Source organism: Vicia villosa, linkage group LG5 (genome assembly GCF_029867415.1).
Source record: "Vicia villosa cultivar HV-30 ecotype Madison, WI linkage group LG5, Vvil1.0, whole genome shotgun sequence".
NCBI lineage: Eukaryota > Viridiplantae > Streptophyta > Magnoliopsida > Fabales > Fabaceae > Vicia > Vicia villosa.
In genome coordinates, this window is record NC_081184.1 from 123,946,125 (window position 1) to 123,962,715 (window position 16,591).

A 16,591-nucleotide genomic window follows, 5' to 3' on the forward strand; every position below is an offset into this window, starting at 1 on the left:
TAAAACATAGGCTATTGCTATTAGTGAGTATGTCTAATCCTAACCCTTTGCGACCTCCTCTGTCTCCTATAGCCTACTGCACTAGACGCCTCACTAACAGTCCTCTTCATGATGACAACCGCTTCTGCACCGCCCTCCTGAATGATCCCCCTGTCCAACGACTCCTGCCCAATCAACTGTATCCGCTAACATATCGGCAGGAGATCAATGGCATGGTCATCTGCGGTCTGTTGATTCTCCAACAGCTCCTCATGCGCTGGCCTAGGTGGACGCCCAGGAGCATCGAGTGTCATGATCGGATGTGACACTTGAAAAAACCATGTCACGTATCCGTCTACACAGTGCCAGCTTTGGGTGGACCGCATACTTCGATACTCCCCTGGTACCAAATGATGCTCCCAATCCTGAAAGATAGCAGTGAGATCTCGGCGGATAATGGTGTCGAGAGCAGCCGTAAAAGGAAACCTATGTATCATCCGGAAGATATCTGACCATGGTATTGGTTCCATATGCCAACCATCCAGAATATAATGAGATGCGGTCGAAGGGGACAACATCATGGTAATCACGGAAGGGCGTTCAGTTGATGTCATCATGAGCAGTACGATCGAGGTATATTCGATATGCCACCACTTTATGATTCCTCCTATAGAGGATGTATCGTGCAACCCTAGGCATGGCGTCAGTGTACAACAGATCAGGATCATAGCCATGAATGCGGTTGAAGTAAGAGATGATCCAGATTTGAAACACAGATATGAAAATATTTTAGTACAACTTAACAAATAACATATTAAATGTGATATAATTAAAAAGAAATGTACAGTGAGGAGTGTGCAAGAGTCAGTCAACTTTCTGGTCCTCTAGTTGCATGCTTCATTCAGCTTCTAGTATAGGTACACCAGAATGGCGGTCCCCCAGTTTCACTTATGAACTGTAGTCAAATCTATAAAGTACCGGAGGTATGTCACGTCCATGTAGGTTGCACTTTTGTCCACAAAGAGGGACGTGCGCAAAGCACAACCGCGGTGGTACTCAACAAAAACTGCACCCCCTCATCCTCGGCAGCAGTTGTCGTCACCAAGTGGTGCTCATAAATCTCTTTCATGGTGAAGAACCTGACATGCGCCCTATTCGTTGTCCTACACTCAAAATTAGCCATAAATGGGTCCATACCTAGATAATCCACCATCCACTCTATGGCCTTAACCCTCTGTATCCGGGAATGGTCCAATAACCCTCTTCTGATAGGCGGGTAGAGCAGACAAGCCACATCATGGAGTGTGATCGTCAACTCCCCAACAGGAAAGTGGAAAGAAGACGTCTCATTGTGCCACCTTTTGGCAAATGCCCCATGCATGTCATGGCTAATGGTAACATATCTGGTACAACATAATCCGCCAAGTCTAGATCCAGCAACAACATCATTAAACCACTAAGCCCGTGGTTTAAAAAGATCAAATATTTTCCGCGAATGGTTCACAAATTTTATGGGCATCTGTTTCTGTCAGGTATAAAAAATAACAATATTAGTTGTTGTTGGATCATGAATCAACCGTTTAAATTAAAAAGTTTAGTTAGAAAAAAACCTCGCCATCCCAAATATATCGAGCGGCATGGTCATGATAGTATATCAAGACAGGCGTGTCAGAAAGCCCTCTTGGGTAGCCGATGGCACCGCCTTCATGTGCATCATTTAAACCGTCTTGAGCATCCTCGTCGTGCTCAGTGTGAACCTCCTACCCAGGTACCTCAACGTGCTCAGGTACCTCATCCTCCCGAGTAACCTCATAAGAGGAAGACGCCCGAGACAGGCGACTCCTCGATGCAAATGAAGATCCTATAGGTACCTCCTCCATGCGAACTCGGCTCCATCCCCGAGTTACTTCTTGTTGTGCGGCTCTCTCGCGTCGAGCTAAGGATGTCTGGGTTGGCCTCCCCTATCTCAGTTGATCAGTCGGTGCCTGGTTGTCATCCATTTTCTTGAAAAAATGGCACTAGTTAATAACATTTATGAAACAAATTTGAAAATTAAAAAAAAAAACAACTCAGGGAACATTTCACAAGTGCATATCTGAAACTTGTCAAAGAGGATTTCAGATATGTACTTGCGAAATAACCTGCGAACAATCCACTTCTTGCCCTAACTCGTCAAAAATCAAATTTTTAACATCTAAACACTAACATTGAACAGCAATAAATTCATCCTACACATTGTAATAAATTATAACAACCCTAAATTCTAACTCTGAGCTTGGCAAGGAGTATTGAAAACTTACAAATTTGTTGAGCTTTTTATTGAAGTTGGAATGAGTTTTGAGCTTTTATAAATGTTTGAATGAAACTTGTTGAGTGTGAATGTTCAATACAATTTTTGATAAAAATGGGCTTTTATTGTAGGGGGTATTTGATGTTTGAAGTGAATGGAAAGAGTGGGGGTTGGCTGTTGCATTTTCTGAAATAACTCAATATATTTCGGATAAGCGAAGGCGCCTTTTTTCTTTTAAAAATGGTGATTTCGAATATGCATATGTGAAGTCACCTTTTTTTTTTTGAAAAAATGTGCCTTCGCATATGCATATCCGAAATATAGGGGTATTTTGGGGTTTTCACCAGGGATCCATGAGAAGCCATATGGGTGCATAGAGAATTTCTCTTTCAGTTATGTTATAACTAGTAGGCCCCTTATCTATTGCGATCCACTGTCGTGAAATCTTTGGGCGATCATCCCAATCGTTTTTTTACATATTTCTCGCTTGTCATAACCATCGGCTTCCAGTACCGACCACCTTCGTTGTAATTAGGGATAGCAAAACAAACCATATATGTGAGTATCTGCGGATAAAGTATGTCACAAATCTATTACGATTACGGGTTGAATAATTTAATAAGTATCTGTGAGTATCCGTGGGTAAAATCTCTCACAGGCACGAGTTGGATAACTTAATAGGCATCCAAATAAATTGATATTTAATTATTCGTTTCTTTACGGACACGAATACGAATTTGATGGTACATGTACCTGCAAATATGTGTATTCATTAATAATTAACAAAATTATTTAAATACTAATTTATTTAAGAGAAAAAGGGGTCATGCATTGACAGTGTAAAATATTTTTACACTGTCAACCAATCACCACCTTGTATCCAATTAAAGCATTCTTTTATTTAAAAAAAACTTTACTGACATGGCATTTTAATGATTCTCTATTGGATGACAGTGTAAAACTATTTTATATTGGCAGTGCACTACCATTTAACTATTTATTTAATTAAAATTATTATTGCTATTTTATTAAATATGAAATTATTATTATTATTATTATTATTATTATTATTATTATTATTATTATGTTGAATTTTGTATAATTATTTGATAAAGAAGAAATAAAATGAATGTGATTTATTTTTGTTATTATTATTATCTATTAAATTTGAAAAGAGATAAGAGAAATTAATTATATTATTTTTTAAAAAATAATTAAATAATATTTATGGATATCTGTAAACATACGTGGGTATTTAAAAATTAATGGATATCCGCCTGGAGGATACCCGCACAGATATAAGACGAATATGTATATCATATTTATTAAACGGAGCGAATGACGGGAATTAGTATCCCGTGTCATCCCTAGATTGCTATGCAAGTCGGGCTATCGCGATTAAAACTAAAAGATTAGTGCCACAAATGCAAACTATGTCACCTATTGCATTTGTTGTTCAAAATAGTAATTATATTGTCTTTGTTACAAAGCCTTCTTCACTCAGACCTTGGATCCATACCCGCCTTTGATCATGTTTGGCAAAAAAATTACTTTTCTTGTATTTGACTTATATGGATACACTTTCAAATATTACCTTGGCTAATGGATCATAAATCAAATGTCAAGGCATTGAACAAATTAATCTCATAACCACAGTTCCTTTCTACTGTGCGCTTTATCAATATTTTGTATGACTTTTTTAGATGCATTTGGATATTTTTGATGAAAAAGGGCTCAGATGTTTTCTCAACTTTTCAAATTTTTTGCTCAAAAACACACTCACAATTTGGTCCTCCGTTAAAATATTGCAAAGTGATAATATTCATGAATACTTTTCTACGTATTTTCAATCTTTTTTTACTTCACAATGTGTCCTTCATCAGACCTTATGTGTCCCATACCCCTCAACAAAATGACGTTGCTGAGAGAAAGAATTAACACTTAGTTGAAATGGCTTGTATCATACTCCTCCACAATAATGCAGCTCCTTGTTTTAGGGAAGATGTGATCCTTACAAATTGATACTTAAGCAATCACATGCCCTAATATGTACTTAACAACTAGGTACCACATTCCATCTTGCTCCCTACGATAACATATTTATTATTCTCTACTATTATGTGTCTTCATGTGCATATTTTTTGTGCCCGATCTTATTCTAAGTAAAAAGAAACTTGCAGCAAAGTCTCTCAATTGTCTTTCTCTTGACTACTCTCGCATGTAGAAATATTATTGATGTTATTTTCCAGATCTTTGTTGATACATTGTCTCTACTGATGTTAGCCTTTTCACAACTCATTGCTTATTTCCTTCTACTCCCGAAAAATCCAATAATTATGGTCAGTTACAATCTTTATCTCCATAAGTCATAATTATTTCAATTTCACTCGCACTAGTCTTTATCCCTACACCCGCTCTTCACACCAATCAACATAGGCCATGTCCTCCACTCGTTCCTCAAAATTCATTAATTTCTTTGTTGAACTATCAACCTTTGCATATCATCTCGTAATCATAATAATATTTATGTTTATCATTTGGGTTATCATCGATTATCAACATCCTATATAGTTTAATGATTTCCTCAAATTTTGTGTTTATTCCCAAAATACAGGTGAAGCTATCTGAGACCTTAGATGATGATAAGCTATGATAAATGAAATGGTAGCTTTACACTCCAATGATACTTGAGATTTTATTCCTTAACATGATAGAAAAATTACAGTGGGTTATCAATGAGTTTATGTAATAAAATTGGGCTTGATGAAAAGATTGACCACATAAAAGCTCGCCTCATAAAAAAATTATACATATGTATTTGGCCTTGATTATGGAGACACCTTATCTCCAATTTCCAAGATTGCATCTGCCCACCTTTTTATTTACTTAGTTGTTAATGGTTGCTCTATCAATTAGATATCAAAAATGGCTTTTACATGATGAATTACGAGAAGCGGTGCACATAGCAGCACAACCACCCAAATTCACCGTTAATGGTGATGCTTTTCACCTCATCTTCCGGCTGCATCGATCACTTTATGGTTAAAACAATCTCCTCGTAGTTAGTTTGGTAGTTTTAGAATTGTGATCCATGAGTATGACATGACTAGATGTGAAGTTGATTACTCTATCTTCTTTTTGCATTTTTCCCCAATCACTTGCCTCTACCTGCAAGGCTATGTGAATAACTCAAGGTAACAGATCAAACTACTCTCTCTTTATATATATTGACTTGCAAAGGTTTTTGTTGCAAAGTGTGTAGTAGTTGCAGTTACAAAGTGTGTCTTTATATAGAGACCAGAAAAACATAAAATAGACAAAGACACGTAGCACTTAATAATTAACTATTTCCTATGAGAATAAACCCTTTTGGCTGCCCTAGGAGAATATGTCTTTTTGGCTTTCCAAGACCGCATTTAATTTATCCAACAAAACTCCCCCATAAATTAAATGCTCCTTCGATCCACTAATCCCAGCATCATCTTGCCTCTGTCGAATAGCTCCTTCGACAATGGTTTTGTAAAAATATCCGCAGCATGATCCTTGCTTGACACATGCTTCAGTTCGACGCTTCCATTTTTCACACGTTCTCGAATGAAATGGAAACGTACGTCGATGTGTTTACTTCTTTCATGATTCAGTGGATTCTTCGCCAGTTCGATTGCAGATTTGTTGTCGACTTGCACTATCATTGCATTTTCCTGCTTCTGCTCTAATTCGCACAACAGTCTTCTAAGCCATATAGCATGGCATACACACCAGAATGCAGCCACGTATTCTGCTTCACATGTCGACAGTGTCACAATTGGTTGCTTCCTTGAGAGCCAGGTGAAGGCAGTATTTCCCATAAAAAATACATATCCTGATGTACTCTTTCGATCATATATATCTCCACACCAATCGCTGTCGGAGTAACCTGTTAGCTTGTAATCTTCTGTTTTTGAGTAAAACATTCCAAGTGACACAGTTTCTTGGATGTAACGAAGAATTCTCTTCAAAGCTTTCCAGTGTGTGTGAACTGGTTCTTCCATAAATCGACTCAAGATTCTGACACTTAGGGAAAGATCTGGTCTAGTGCATGTGAGATATCGAAGACTTCCGACCAAGCTTCGAAATTTGTTTGCTTCGACACGTCCCCCCCCCATCAAATTTTGAAAGCTTGACTCCTGGCTCCATTGGTGTCGAGATTGGATTGCAACCTTCCATTTTGAACCTCTTCAGAATGTCTTTTGCATATTTTTCTTGTGATACAAAAATTCCAGTTTCTTCTTGTCGAACTTCCAGACCAAGAAAGAAACTCATCCGACCTAAGTTCGTCATCTCAAATTCTCGTGTCATTCGACCTTTGAATTCTTCGATCATTTGATCACTGTTGCCCAGGAAAATCAAGTCGTCGACATAGAGAGCAACGAGCAGTATATCTCCTTTATTCTTCTTCACATATAGGGCATGTTCATAGGGACATTGTTGGAAACCATTTTCCTTGAAGTAAGTATGAATGCGTGTATTCCATGCCCGAGGTGTCTGCTTTAATCTATAAAGTGCTTTCTTGAGTCTTAGCACTTTTCCTTTGCTTTCGTCTTTCATGTATCCCGGTGGTTGTTGGACATAGACTTCTTCTTTGAGCACACTATTCAAAAATGTTGACTTGACATCCATTTGAAATATTGGCCATTTGAACTGAGCAGCTTGAGAAATCAGCAGTCGAATTGTCTCCATTCTTGCAACTGGTGCATATACTTCGTCATAATCAATTCCTTCCTTCTGCTTGTATCCTTTTTCCACAAGTCGCGCCTTGTATCTTTCAACTTTACCTTGTGCATTCATCTTTTTCTTGAACACCCACTTCACACTAATGGTTCGACTTCCTTTTGGTAACTCTGCTAGTTCCCAAGTTTTGTTATGTTCGATAGCTTTAATCTCTTCGTTCATGGCATTCTTCCATTTCTCATCTCTCCATGCTTCTTCAAAACTAATGTTTTCAGAATCTGCTAGCAGACACACAAGATGTACTTCTTTTGTATTATCATACAACTCTTGCAAACTTCTCATTTTGGGTTGTGAGGATTCATCTTCATTGTTAGAGTCTTCAAACCTTGGCGACTGATTCTGGGTTGTTGGTATACCGACTAAGGGTTCTTCAGTTTCGACTATATCTTCTGTCGAATTGTTCCAGTCCCACCTACTTGCTTCATTCACTCGAACATCTCTACTCACTATCACCTTTTTGTTTATGGGGTCGAATAACCTGTATCCTTTTGTTTTCTCATCATACCCAATTAGTATATACTTCTGAATCTTGTCTTCAAACTTCGTTCTTCTTTGATCTGGCACATGTGCATAAGCAACACCACCAAATACCTTAAAATGAGATACAGTTGGCTTCTGTCCACTCCACGCTTCTTGCGGTGTTCGATCTCCCAATTTCGAATGTGGACATCTATTTTGAACATAGACTGAACATTACACGGGTTCTGCCCAAAATTCCTTCGACATGTTCTTACTTTTGAGCATTGATCGTACCATGTCAAGGACTGTTCGATTTTTCCTTTCAGCAACCCCATTTTGTTGAGGTGAGTATGCTGCAGTTAGAAATCTCCTTATACCCTGCTCCTCGCAATACTTCATGAAAGTTGTCGAAGTATATTCTCCTCCTCTGTCAGAACGAAGGGCTTTGATGTGTCGATCTGTTGACTTTTCAACCATTACCTTAAACTTTTTGAATGCTTCGAATGCTTCAGACTTTTCTTTCAGGAAGTAGACCCAAGTCTTTCTTGAAAAATCATCGATGAAGGAAATGAAATACTTCTTACCACTGAAAGATTCTGGAGTGATTGGTCCACAGATGTCGGTGTGAATTAATTCAAGGATGTGCTTAGAATGATATTCTGCCTTCTTTTGAAAGGAAGTTCTCGTCTGCTTGCCAAGAACACAATCTTCACAAAATTTGTCTTCAAACTCCATGTTAGGCAATCCATGTACCATGTTTCTTCCCACTAATCTTTTTAACCCAGCATGATGTAAGTGACCAAAACGTAGATGCCATAGAGTTACTTGGTCTTCAGTATCAACTTTCAAACATTTTTCTCGAACGCTTCTCAGATTCAACTTGTACATTCGATTTCTTCCCATTTCGACTTGAGCAATTTGGTGCCCTGATTTATCTTTCAAATGCAGTATTCGATCCTTCATAAATATCGAATATCCCTTCTCCGTGAGTTGCCCCAGACTTAAAATATTTGCCTTTAGGTCTGGTACATAATAAACATCTTGTATTTTCCCAAGTACGTTGTCTTTCTGCAAATAACAAATTGTTCCCTTGCCTTCGACCTTTACTTTCGACGCATCTCCAAAAGATACATGACCATCTTCAATTTTCCTTATTTCTTTAAATAGATGTTTGTGACCACACATATGATTACTCGCTCCTGAGTCAAGATACCATATAGTGTCATTTTCTGTGTTTGTCTCCTTTTGGGTCATTAACAGGAATCCTTCGTTTGATTCTGTTTCTAGAGCGAAGTTTGTTGTCTCTTCGACTTTCCTTCTGAATCGATAGTCTTTTGCAAGGTGTCCCCCTTTTCCACAATTGTAGCAACTGTATGAGTTGCAATCCTTTGCAAAGTGTCCATGTTTATTGCATTTGTAGCATTCGATGTTGGAGTAGTTCGTCCTGCCACCTCTTTGACCACGTCCTCGACCACGCCAATTTTGTTGACTTGCCTGTCCTCTTTCGAAATTGTTGTTCTGATAGCTTCGACCACCATCTCGACCTCCACGGCCACGTCCTCGACCACGCTAGTTTTGAGATAAGAGTTCCCTTTCATCTCTAGTGGATTCCTTTGTTTGTTCTGCATTATCATGTGTCTCCTCCTTCTGTATTTTGCGCTGTTCATGTGCTTCAAGTGAACCAGTGACTTCTTCGACAGTGACTGCCGCAAGATCCTTCGACTCCTCTATTGCGCATACTATATTTTCGAATTTATCAGTCAAAGATCTTAAAATCTTTTCGACAACTCGAGCATCGGTCATTGCTTCTCCATTTCGTTTCAGTTGATTTACAACTGTTTGCACATGCGTGATGTAGTCTGAAACGGACTCTGTCTCCTTCATCTTCATCCTTTCTAATTCTCCTCGAAGAGTTTGCAAACGAACTTGCTTGACTCTATTTGCTCCTCTGAACGCCGTTTCTAGTATATCCCACGCTTGCTTCGAAGTAGTTGAACCAGCAATCTTCTCAAAACCAGATTCGTCTACTGCTCTAAACAACATGTATAATGTCGTTTTGTCTTTCGACCGCGTCTCTTTCAACGCTTTGTTCTGGGCTGCTGTGTTTCCCGTCGTGGTTTTTCTGGTTCTTCAAACCCTTCTTCTACAACCTCCCACACATCTAATGATCCAAGCAGAGCTTTCATCTGGATGCTCCAGTTCTCATAGTTTGACTTCGACAGTTGCGGCAATGGCATCTGGTTCATCATGTTTTCCATGTGATCTAATACCAATTTGAAGGTAACAGATCAAACTACTCTCTCTTTATATATATTGACTTGCAAAGGTTTTTGTTGCAAAGTGTGTAGTAGTTGCAGTTACAAAGAGGGTCTTTATATAGAGACCAGAAAAACATAAATAGACAAAGACACATAGCATTTAATAGTTAACTATTTCCTATGAGAATAAACCTTTTTGGCTGCCCTAGGAGAATATGTCTTTTTGGCTTTCCAAGACCGCATTTAATTTATCCAACAATAACATCATCATCACTGATAATGGTAAGGTTGACATTCAATAGTTGAAACAATATTTGTCTCTACACTTCCAAGTTAAAGATTTGGGGCCGCTAAAATATTTTTCTGAGAAATGAAGTTACTCAATCCAAGGCTGGTGTGGCTATTCCTCATAAAAAAATGCTCTTTATATACTCGGAGAACCTGACTTGCTTGATTTCCAACCTAGTGACACTCTTATGGATTCTAATGTCAAACTACTTTCAGATCAGAGAGAGGTACTGGAGGACCCTTGGTAGATATCGACACCTAATTGATAAACTTAATGACCTTGTTAGTGACTAAACCAGACATTACTTTGATGTCAATGTTGTTAGCTAATTTCTAAAGTATATAAAAAGTGTGTTTAGTAGACGATAACTGTATGAAAATAAGATAATACCCTAATCATAAACTGGTTTGATACTGATTGGACACTTGACTAGTAGATAAAAGGTCAACTTCCGAGAAAAATTGATTTCATGACGGAGCAAGAAACAAATGACAGTTGCAAGGTTTAGCGCATAAGCGAAACATCGTGTTATGGTAGCAACAACTTATGAATTCACATGGCTAAAGCAATTATTCCAACAATTCAAATTAGGAGACGTCAAGACAATAAAACTAAGTTGTGACAACCAAGTTGTACTACGTCTCGTCTCCAACTCCACTTTTCATAAAAGAATAAGCACATATAGATCAATCAACTATCTACCCATTACTAGGAAATTGCCCAAACTTACTATTGTGCCCTTTCACTTTTTTTCCCCTCCCTTACAAAAGGTTAATCATGTAATTAACAAATTCAATATTCACCTATGCCAATTGTATCTTTCTTATTGGTCCATTCCAACAACTTGTCCCAAACACCATTTTCATTTGTTTCTCTTTCTCCTTTTCTGATTTCTCCTTTTCTGATATAAACTTTTTCCTTCTCTCTCTATTCTCTCTCTCTCTCTCTCTCTCTCTCTCTCATTTCTTCTTCTCTCTTCTCTCTCATCAAACCCTAAAAATGTATGGAAAAAAGCCACAGACCCCGCCACACTTAAACCCTTGGCCGACGACTAGAAGTGCCAGCCCTTCAACCACCGTCTCCGTAACTGTGGTCGGTATTCTCCTCCTTTCTTTCACAATTTTCTCTTTTCTCTTTTTAATTCGTTGGATTTGTTCAGTTTATGGATCTGATCATGTGTTGTTCTTGTGATTGATTTATTGTTTTTGGTTTGGGGATTTTTTTACTGCAAATTTGTTTGTTACGATCACTGAAAAAAATGGGTTTGTTAGTTGAAGTAAATTTTTGATGTTATTCTCAAATCTGTTAATTGTTCAATGGTCTGGATATGTTTATTGTTTGTTCAATAGTCTGGAGGCCATGTTTGAGTTTACATCATGACTTTAGGTGTTTTAGCGCCTTATTATGGCATTGGTATTGGTAAGAAACAAATTTAATATATTTCCCTTCCTGTTAACCGATAATTGAATTTGAAAGTTTAATTGATCATACATATGGTTAGACTCATTTTAGTGTGCAATTATGCCATAGTACCTTAAACACTTTTAATTCCACATTCAGTGTTTCAAAATGTGTCATTTCTTCTAATATCTTTATCTAAGTATTGTTAAAAACATGACTTTAATTGTTTGGTTTATGCAGGAACAAAATTGTTGAATCATGGGACTGTTTTGATTCTATGGTCTTTGTGTTAGCATTTGATTTCGAATCAGAGACTGTTTTGTTTCGATAGTTCATTGCAACATTTTAAATTGGTTCAGAATAAAGTTACAACATTAGTTTTACTGTTTAAACACGGTAAGCTTTGTTTTTGCAGTTTCGACATAATCACGGTTTCGCTATAGATTCTAATTCTAAGCTGGTTTTGGTTTGACATAATTACCGTTTTGACATATTTACGGTTTCGACATAATTACGGCTTCACTATAGCTTATGATTCTCATGAAAATAATGTGTTTTCAAGGAAAGTTTATTACGTTACAGGTTGCAGTTGTCGTCGTTATCAAGGAAAGTTTATAATGTGTATTCGGGATCAAGTAGCCTCCAATCACCAAGTAATCATTTTTATACTGATCACCTATCCATTCATTTTATATTAGGTATAAAATAGAGATTGAGGTTGTCATCTAATCACCTCCAAGGTGCTGTGTTTGAAAAACACCTAAATTATGGTGGTAACTGGCAGTTGTCCACCTCTCAACCAAACCCATGCTTGTAGCAATTATATCAAAGGATTTTAATTACGACTGCGAATAAGCCGGTTAGAGTGCACGACTTAAAGTATGCTGGTTTAGATGTTGCGTCGAAGTTGTCAACTCTGAGGTCCGAACTTGCTAAGGCTGGTTCATCTGCAATTATCGTCTCTGCGCTTGATGAAATTGCGTGGCTGTTGAATTTGGTAATGCATCTTAACATCACCTACTAAGTACTGCTGATTGTTATTTGTATGCAATCACAGATCATTGTAAAGCTTCATTTCGGGCATTTTCAAGCTGTTTAGGTCTAATATAAGTTGCTCATTGATTTCCTTGCTTCCTCTGCTTTTCTCTGTTGATGGTTTAATCAGTGAGAGTAACTTTTGACTTTTTCTTTGAAGAGAGGCAGCGATATCCCACATTCACCTGTCGTGTATGCATATTTGATTGTGGAGATTGATGGAGCTAAATTATTTATCGACAATTCAAAAGTTACTGAAGAGGTGGATGACCACTTGAAGAAAGCAAACATAGAGATCAGGCCATACAATTCAATTATATCAGAGATTGAAAAGTAATTATTGGAATACTCTTTTTTTGAATTTTTCTCGACCCTTCCATTTCTCATATCATTTAGTAGAAATGGCCAAGAATATTACACTAGATAGGCCGATGTGGCTTAAAATAGTAGCTGAAAGGAATGCAAGATTGTCATTTAAGGTGACCATTACCTTGACAGTGATTATTCACAATGTTTTTCCATATTTTGATATCTATATTTTGATAGATTTTGCATACTAAATATGCATTCATTTCTGTGTAGAATTCCTTTGGATTCAGTGCTTGAAGAGGATAGTATTCCATAGAGTGTTTATAACTTGTGAAGGAAGATGAATATTGTGGTGATATTAAGATGGCTCTTACTTTTACACATGAGGTAATAATAATGCTGTAGAATATGTTTTTCTGTTACTTTTACTCATGTTTTGTGACTTTTTATAATTACTATTCACTTTTACACATGATGTAATAATAATGCTGTAGAATTTGTTTTTCTGTTACTTTTACTCATGTTTTGTGACTTTTTATAATTACTATTCAAATGTACTATTAATTATTAGTTGAAGAGAAATTATGAACAAGGCTACAATGAAGAGGAGGAGAGCTCAGAGTTGTGGTGAATCAGCAAGAGATTTTTGAAGTGAATGAAGGATTTAAATATTTCCAAGATTCAGAATTACTTCTATAAAAAAAATAGTATCTATTGCCTGTAATTTTAGTCATTCTGTTTTCTGTGTGATGATCTCATAGTGTTCTGCTTTGATTTTCATTATTTTTGGTGTAAACTATATTATGTTGAATAAGTGATATTTTATGCATATGTATGAATGACGGCATCGCATGGCTTACATGGATGATGAAAATCATATTTAATTATGGCATAAAAATTTGTAAAATGAGTATGGACAGATACAATAAATGTAGATATTTTTTTCCATATTTTGATCAATTGCAAAAAAATTTATAATTTATTTATACATTTAAAAAATAATCACTTTTGAGTAAAAACTTTACAATGAACTAATCTCTTACTTTAAAGGTAGTGGTATTTTTCTATCTCACTTTTATGTTTGAACTCATTGTCACACTACAAACTCATTTAAAAAATATATATTTGCAATTGGAGAAATAGAGACAAGAAGAGCACAATTACAATCAAAATAAAATAGAAAAGTAGAGATAAAAGTTGTGTTTATTTAACTTACTAATATTTTGTTAAAATCATAATGTAAATATTGTGTTTAATTTCGCATGTCCGCAATTTTATTATATTAATTTATAATTTATAGTTTTTATCATGTATCAAATTATTCTTATCATTAATTTATTATTACCAAAAGTATCAAATTATCAATTTTTTAAAATTTGTAGAAAATAAAAAAAAAAATTATTCAATTTAACAATATCATGAAGTGTTACGGGAATCAACTAAATCAGACAAAAATATCACCATTTTCACGGGACACTATCACCATAATCCCTTTTTTATTTTAGTTAATAAAATATTTTTAAATATTTATACTTATTAAAAATCCCTTTTTCTTAATTTTTATTTTAGACGTATTGATTTTATCATGTCGGTGATTTGCTACATATTTACTTTAAATATTTTTCTATTAGAGGTGTATTAGGCTTAAAACTTTTATCTCATGTCTTTTTGGAATGTTCACATGTGATTATACCTTTAATGATTTTTTTTTAGTTTTATTTACTCTTTAACCTATAATGATCCATATCCCTTTCTTTTAATTGTTATTGGACCGTTAATTATTAAATTATTTGGCCATATTTTGCTATTGTGTTCTTGACCTATCTTAAACTTTTTTTTGTGAATCATTATTTTACCTTATAACCTAATTTTGCATACTACTAATATCTTATTAGTAAAACTTTTTTTAAAATGGTTAATTTTCATTTTACATATGCAATTTGGTCAAACTTTTTTACTTCACATTTTTTCGTATCGTTCAAAAAATACAACACCATAAATAATGCACCCGGGCGACATAATAATATCTTAGTAAAATATAAAATAACTCACATTTTCCTTTTCCATGCATAGTAGAATTTGAACGAACTATTATTTCTGTGATCAGTTATTTCACGGGTCATTATCACCACATTACCTTTCTAATATTTGCAGTTATTAATTATTGTACTCTAAATTCTCAATAATGTAAATAATCATATTTAAAAAGTTTCTATATTATATATGAAAACACCTCTCAATCATAATTCAAATTAATTAACATATATAATTAGTCATCATTGTATACTCACTACACTTAATATTAATTTCACATTGACATAGACTTACAATAACCCTTAATTAAATTTTTATCGGCTTATTTTATGTTTTATTATTAATAATCAAAATAATATTATTTTACGAATCACTATTATTACAATTTCTTTTTTATTTTAATCAACAAAATATTTGTAAATACCATAGTTATTAGTCATATTATTAAATGATCTAAATTATAAATGAACTTACCCGTGCGGCAGCACAGGTCTCTTGTCACTTTCTAAAAGATAAAATTCTTTCAAGAAAAATCATAACTGATCAACTAACTTACATATTTACTAAACCTCTTAAAAAGACCTTAGATTAAATCTATTTGTAACAATCTAGTGCATATGACATATATGCTTCAACTTAGAACTAAGTAAACATGTAGATATTCTATATTGTTAATATTCCTAGAATATACAATTTGGTGTTATTGGTGTGACAAAATATTGAGATGCAAAATGCATTTATGTTCTGGATATCATACGCATACCTAAACATAATAGAGATATACACATCAATTTTCCCAATGAAAAGGAAATATCAGAAAAATAATCATAGCAATCAATTTCCTTGTTGGACTTAGAATATGAAATCTTCAAGCAGTAGTAGTCACCACATAGGACCTTGAATATTTGTAGCTAATTGATGAACTCGTACAAAATTCATCCACATCCCTTTGGTTTGAAGAAACCGAATTTCTTTTAACTCCACTTTAACTACTACGAAAACAACATGGAAGGAGATAAGTCCTTATAATGCGCTTGTTCCTCTTCTTCAAGTTTCATGGTCAAGTCCAAACATCATCAATACCACTGTTAACTCTTTTGTATCTAATCTAGAATCTCATTGGTAGAGAACAAACCTACAACTATGACAATAACCCAAACATTGGTTGTTAGACTCTTATAACGGTTAACCATCACATTAAAAATGGTGGTTGTGATTTTTATTTTTTTTAAACTTTTTTAGTAAATATGTCTTAAAATTTTAAATGATGACAAGAAATGAAACATGTTTTGACACTGCAAAAATTATAAATAAACTTGGAAGTCGACGAAGCCGACTCGGTTGGGCAGTTGTTCGGGTCGGGCTGTGACAATTGGATTTTCAATCATCTTGTCTAACTTTCCCGATTCGCATGTATTGGACTTTATTGTTTTGGTTCGTGGATAAATTGTGTTTTAGGTCTACTAAACATTTAGGATTTGTGAGATTCTTATATAGAGAGTTGGAGAAATTGAAAAAAACTTCGATAGAAAATAGGATTTATTTTTGAGAATTTAAATGATTATTTTCTTGTATATCATTTGTAATCTTTTGTATCAATTTTTAAAAGTACAGTGAATCAATTAGTAAATCTAAATTGTTTGATCGAATTGGATAAATAAATTATTGTATTTCTTATCTTCTACTCCCTCCGTCCCACAATGAGTGACCCAGCCCACCATTTCACACAAATTAAGAAAAGTAGTTAAAAGCAAGAGAGAGAATAGT

The 16,591-nt window shown here is 35.2% G+C and overlaps 1 protein-coding gene and 1 long non-coding RNA gene across 2 annotated transcripts; one reads left to right on the forward strand and one right to left on the reverse strand.

Annotated features, from left to right (window-relative positions):
• Positions 1-5,715: 5,715 nt before the first annotated feature.
• LOC131605331 (secreted RxLR effector protein 161-like) lies at positions 5,716-6,300 on the reverse strand. Its single transcript, XM_058877703.1, has one exon. The coding sequence runs from the start codon at positions 6,298-6,300 to the stop codon at positions 5,716-5,718; it is 585 nt and encodes a 194-aa protein (XP_058733686.1).
• A 5,731-nt stretch (positions 6,301-12,031) lies between these two features.
• Positions 12,032-12,926, forward strand: LOC131607216 (uncharacterized). The gene is made up of 3 exons (XR_009285225.1): positions 12,032-12,099; positions 12,145-12,443; positions 12,642-12,926. It is a non-coding gene; the product is annotated as an uncharacterized LOC131607216 (long non-coding RNA).
• Positions 12,927-16,591: the final 3,665 nt, after the last annotated feature.

What these genes read in the sequence shown, in the direction of transcription:
- LOC131605331 (XM_058877703.1), bottom strand. Translation starts at nt 6,300, where the DNA reads ATGGAAGAACCAGTTCACACACACTGGAAAGCTTTGAAGAGAATTCTT.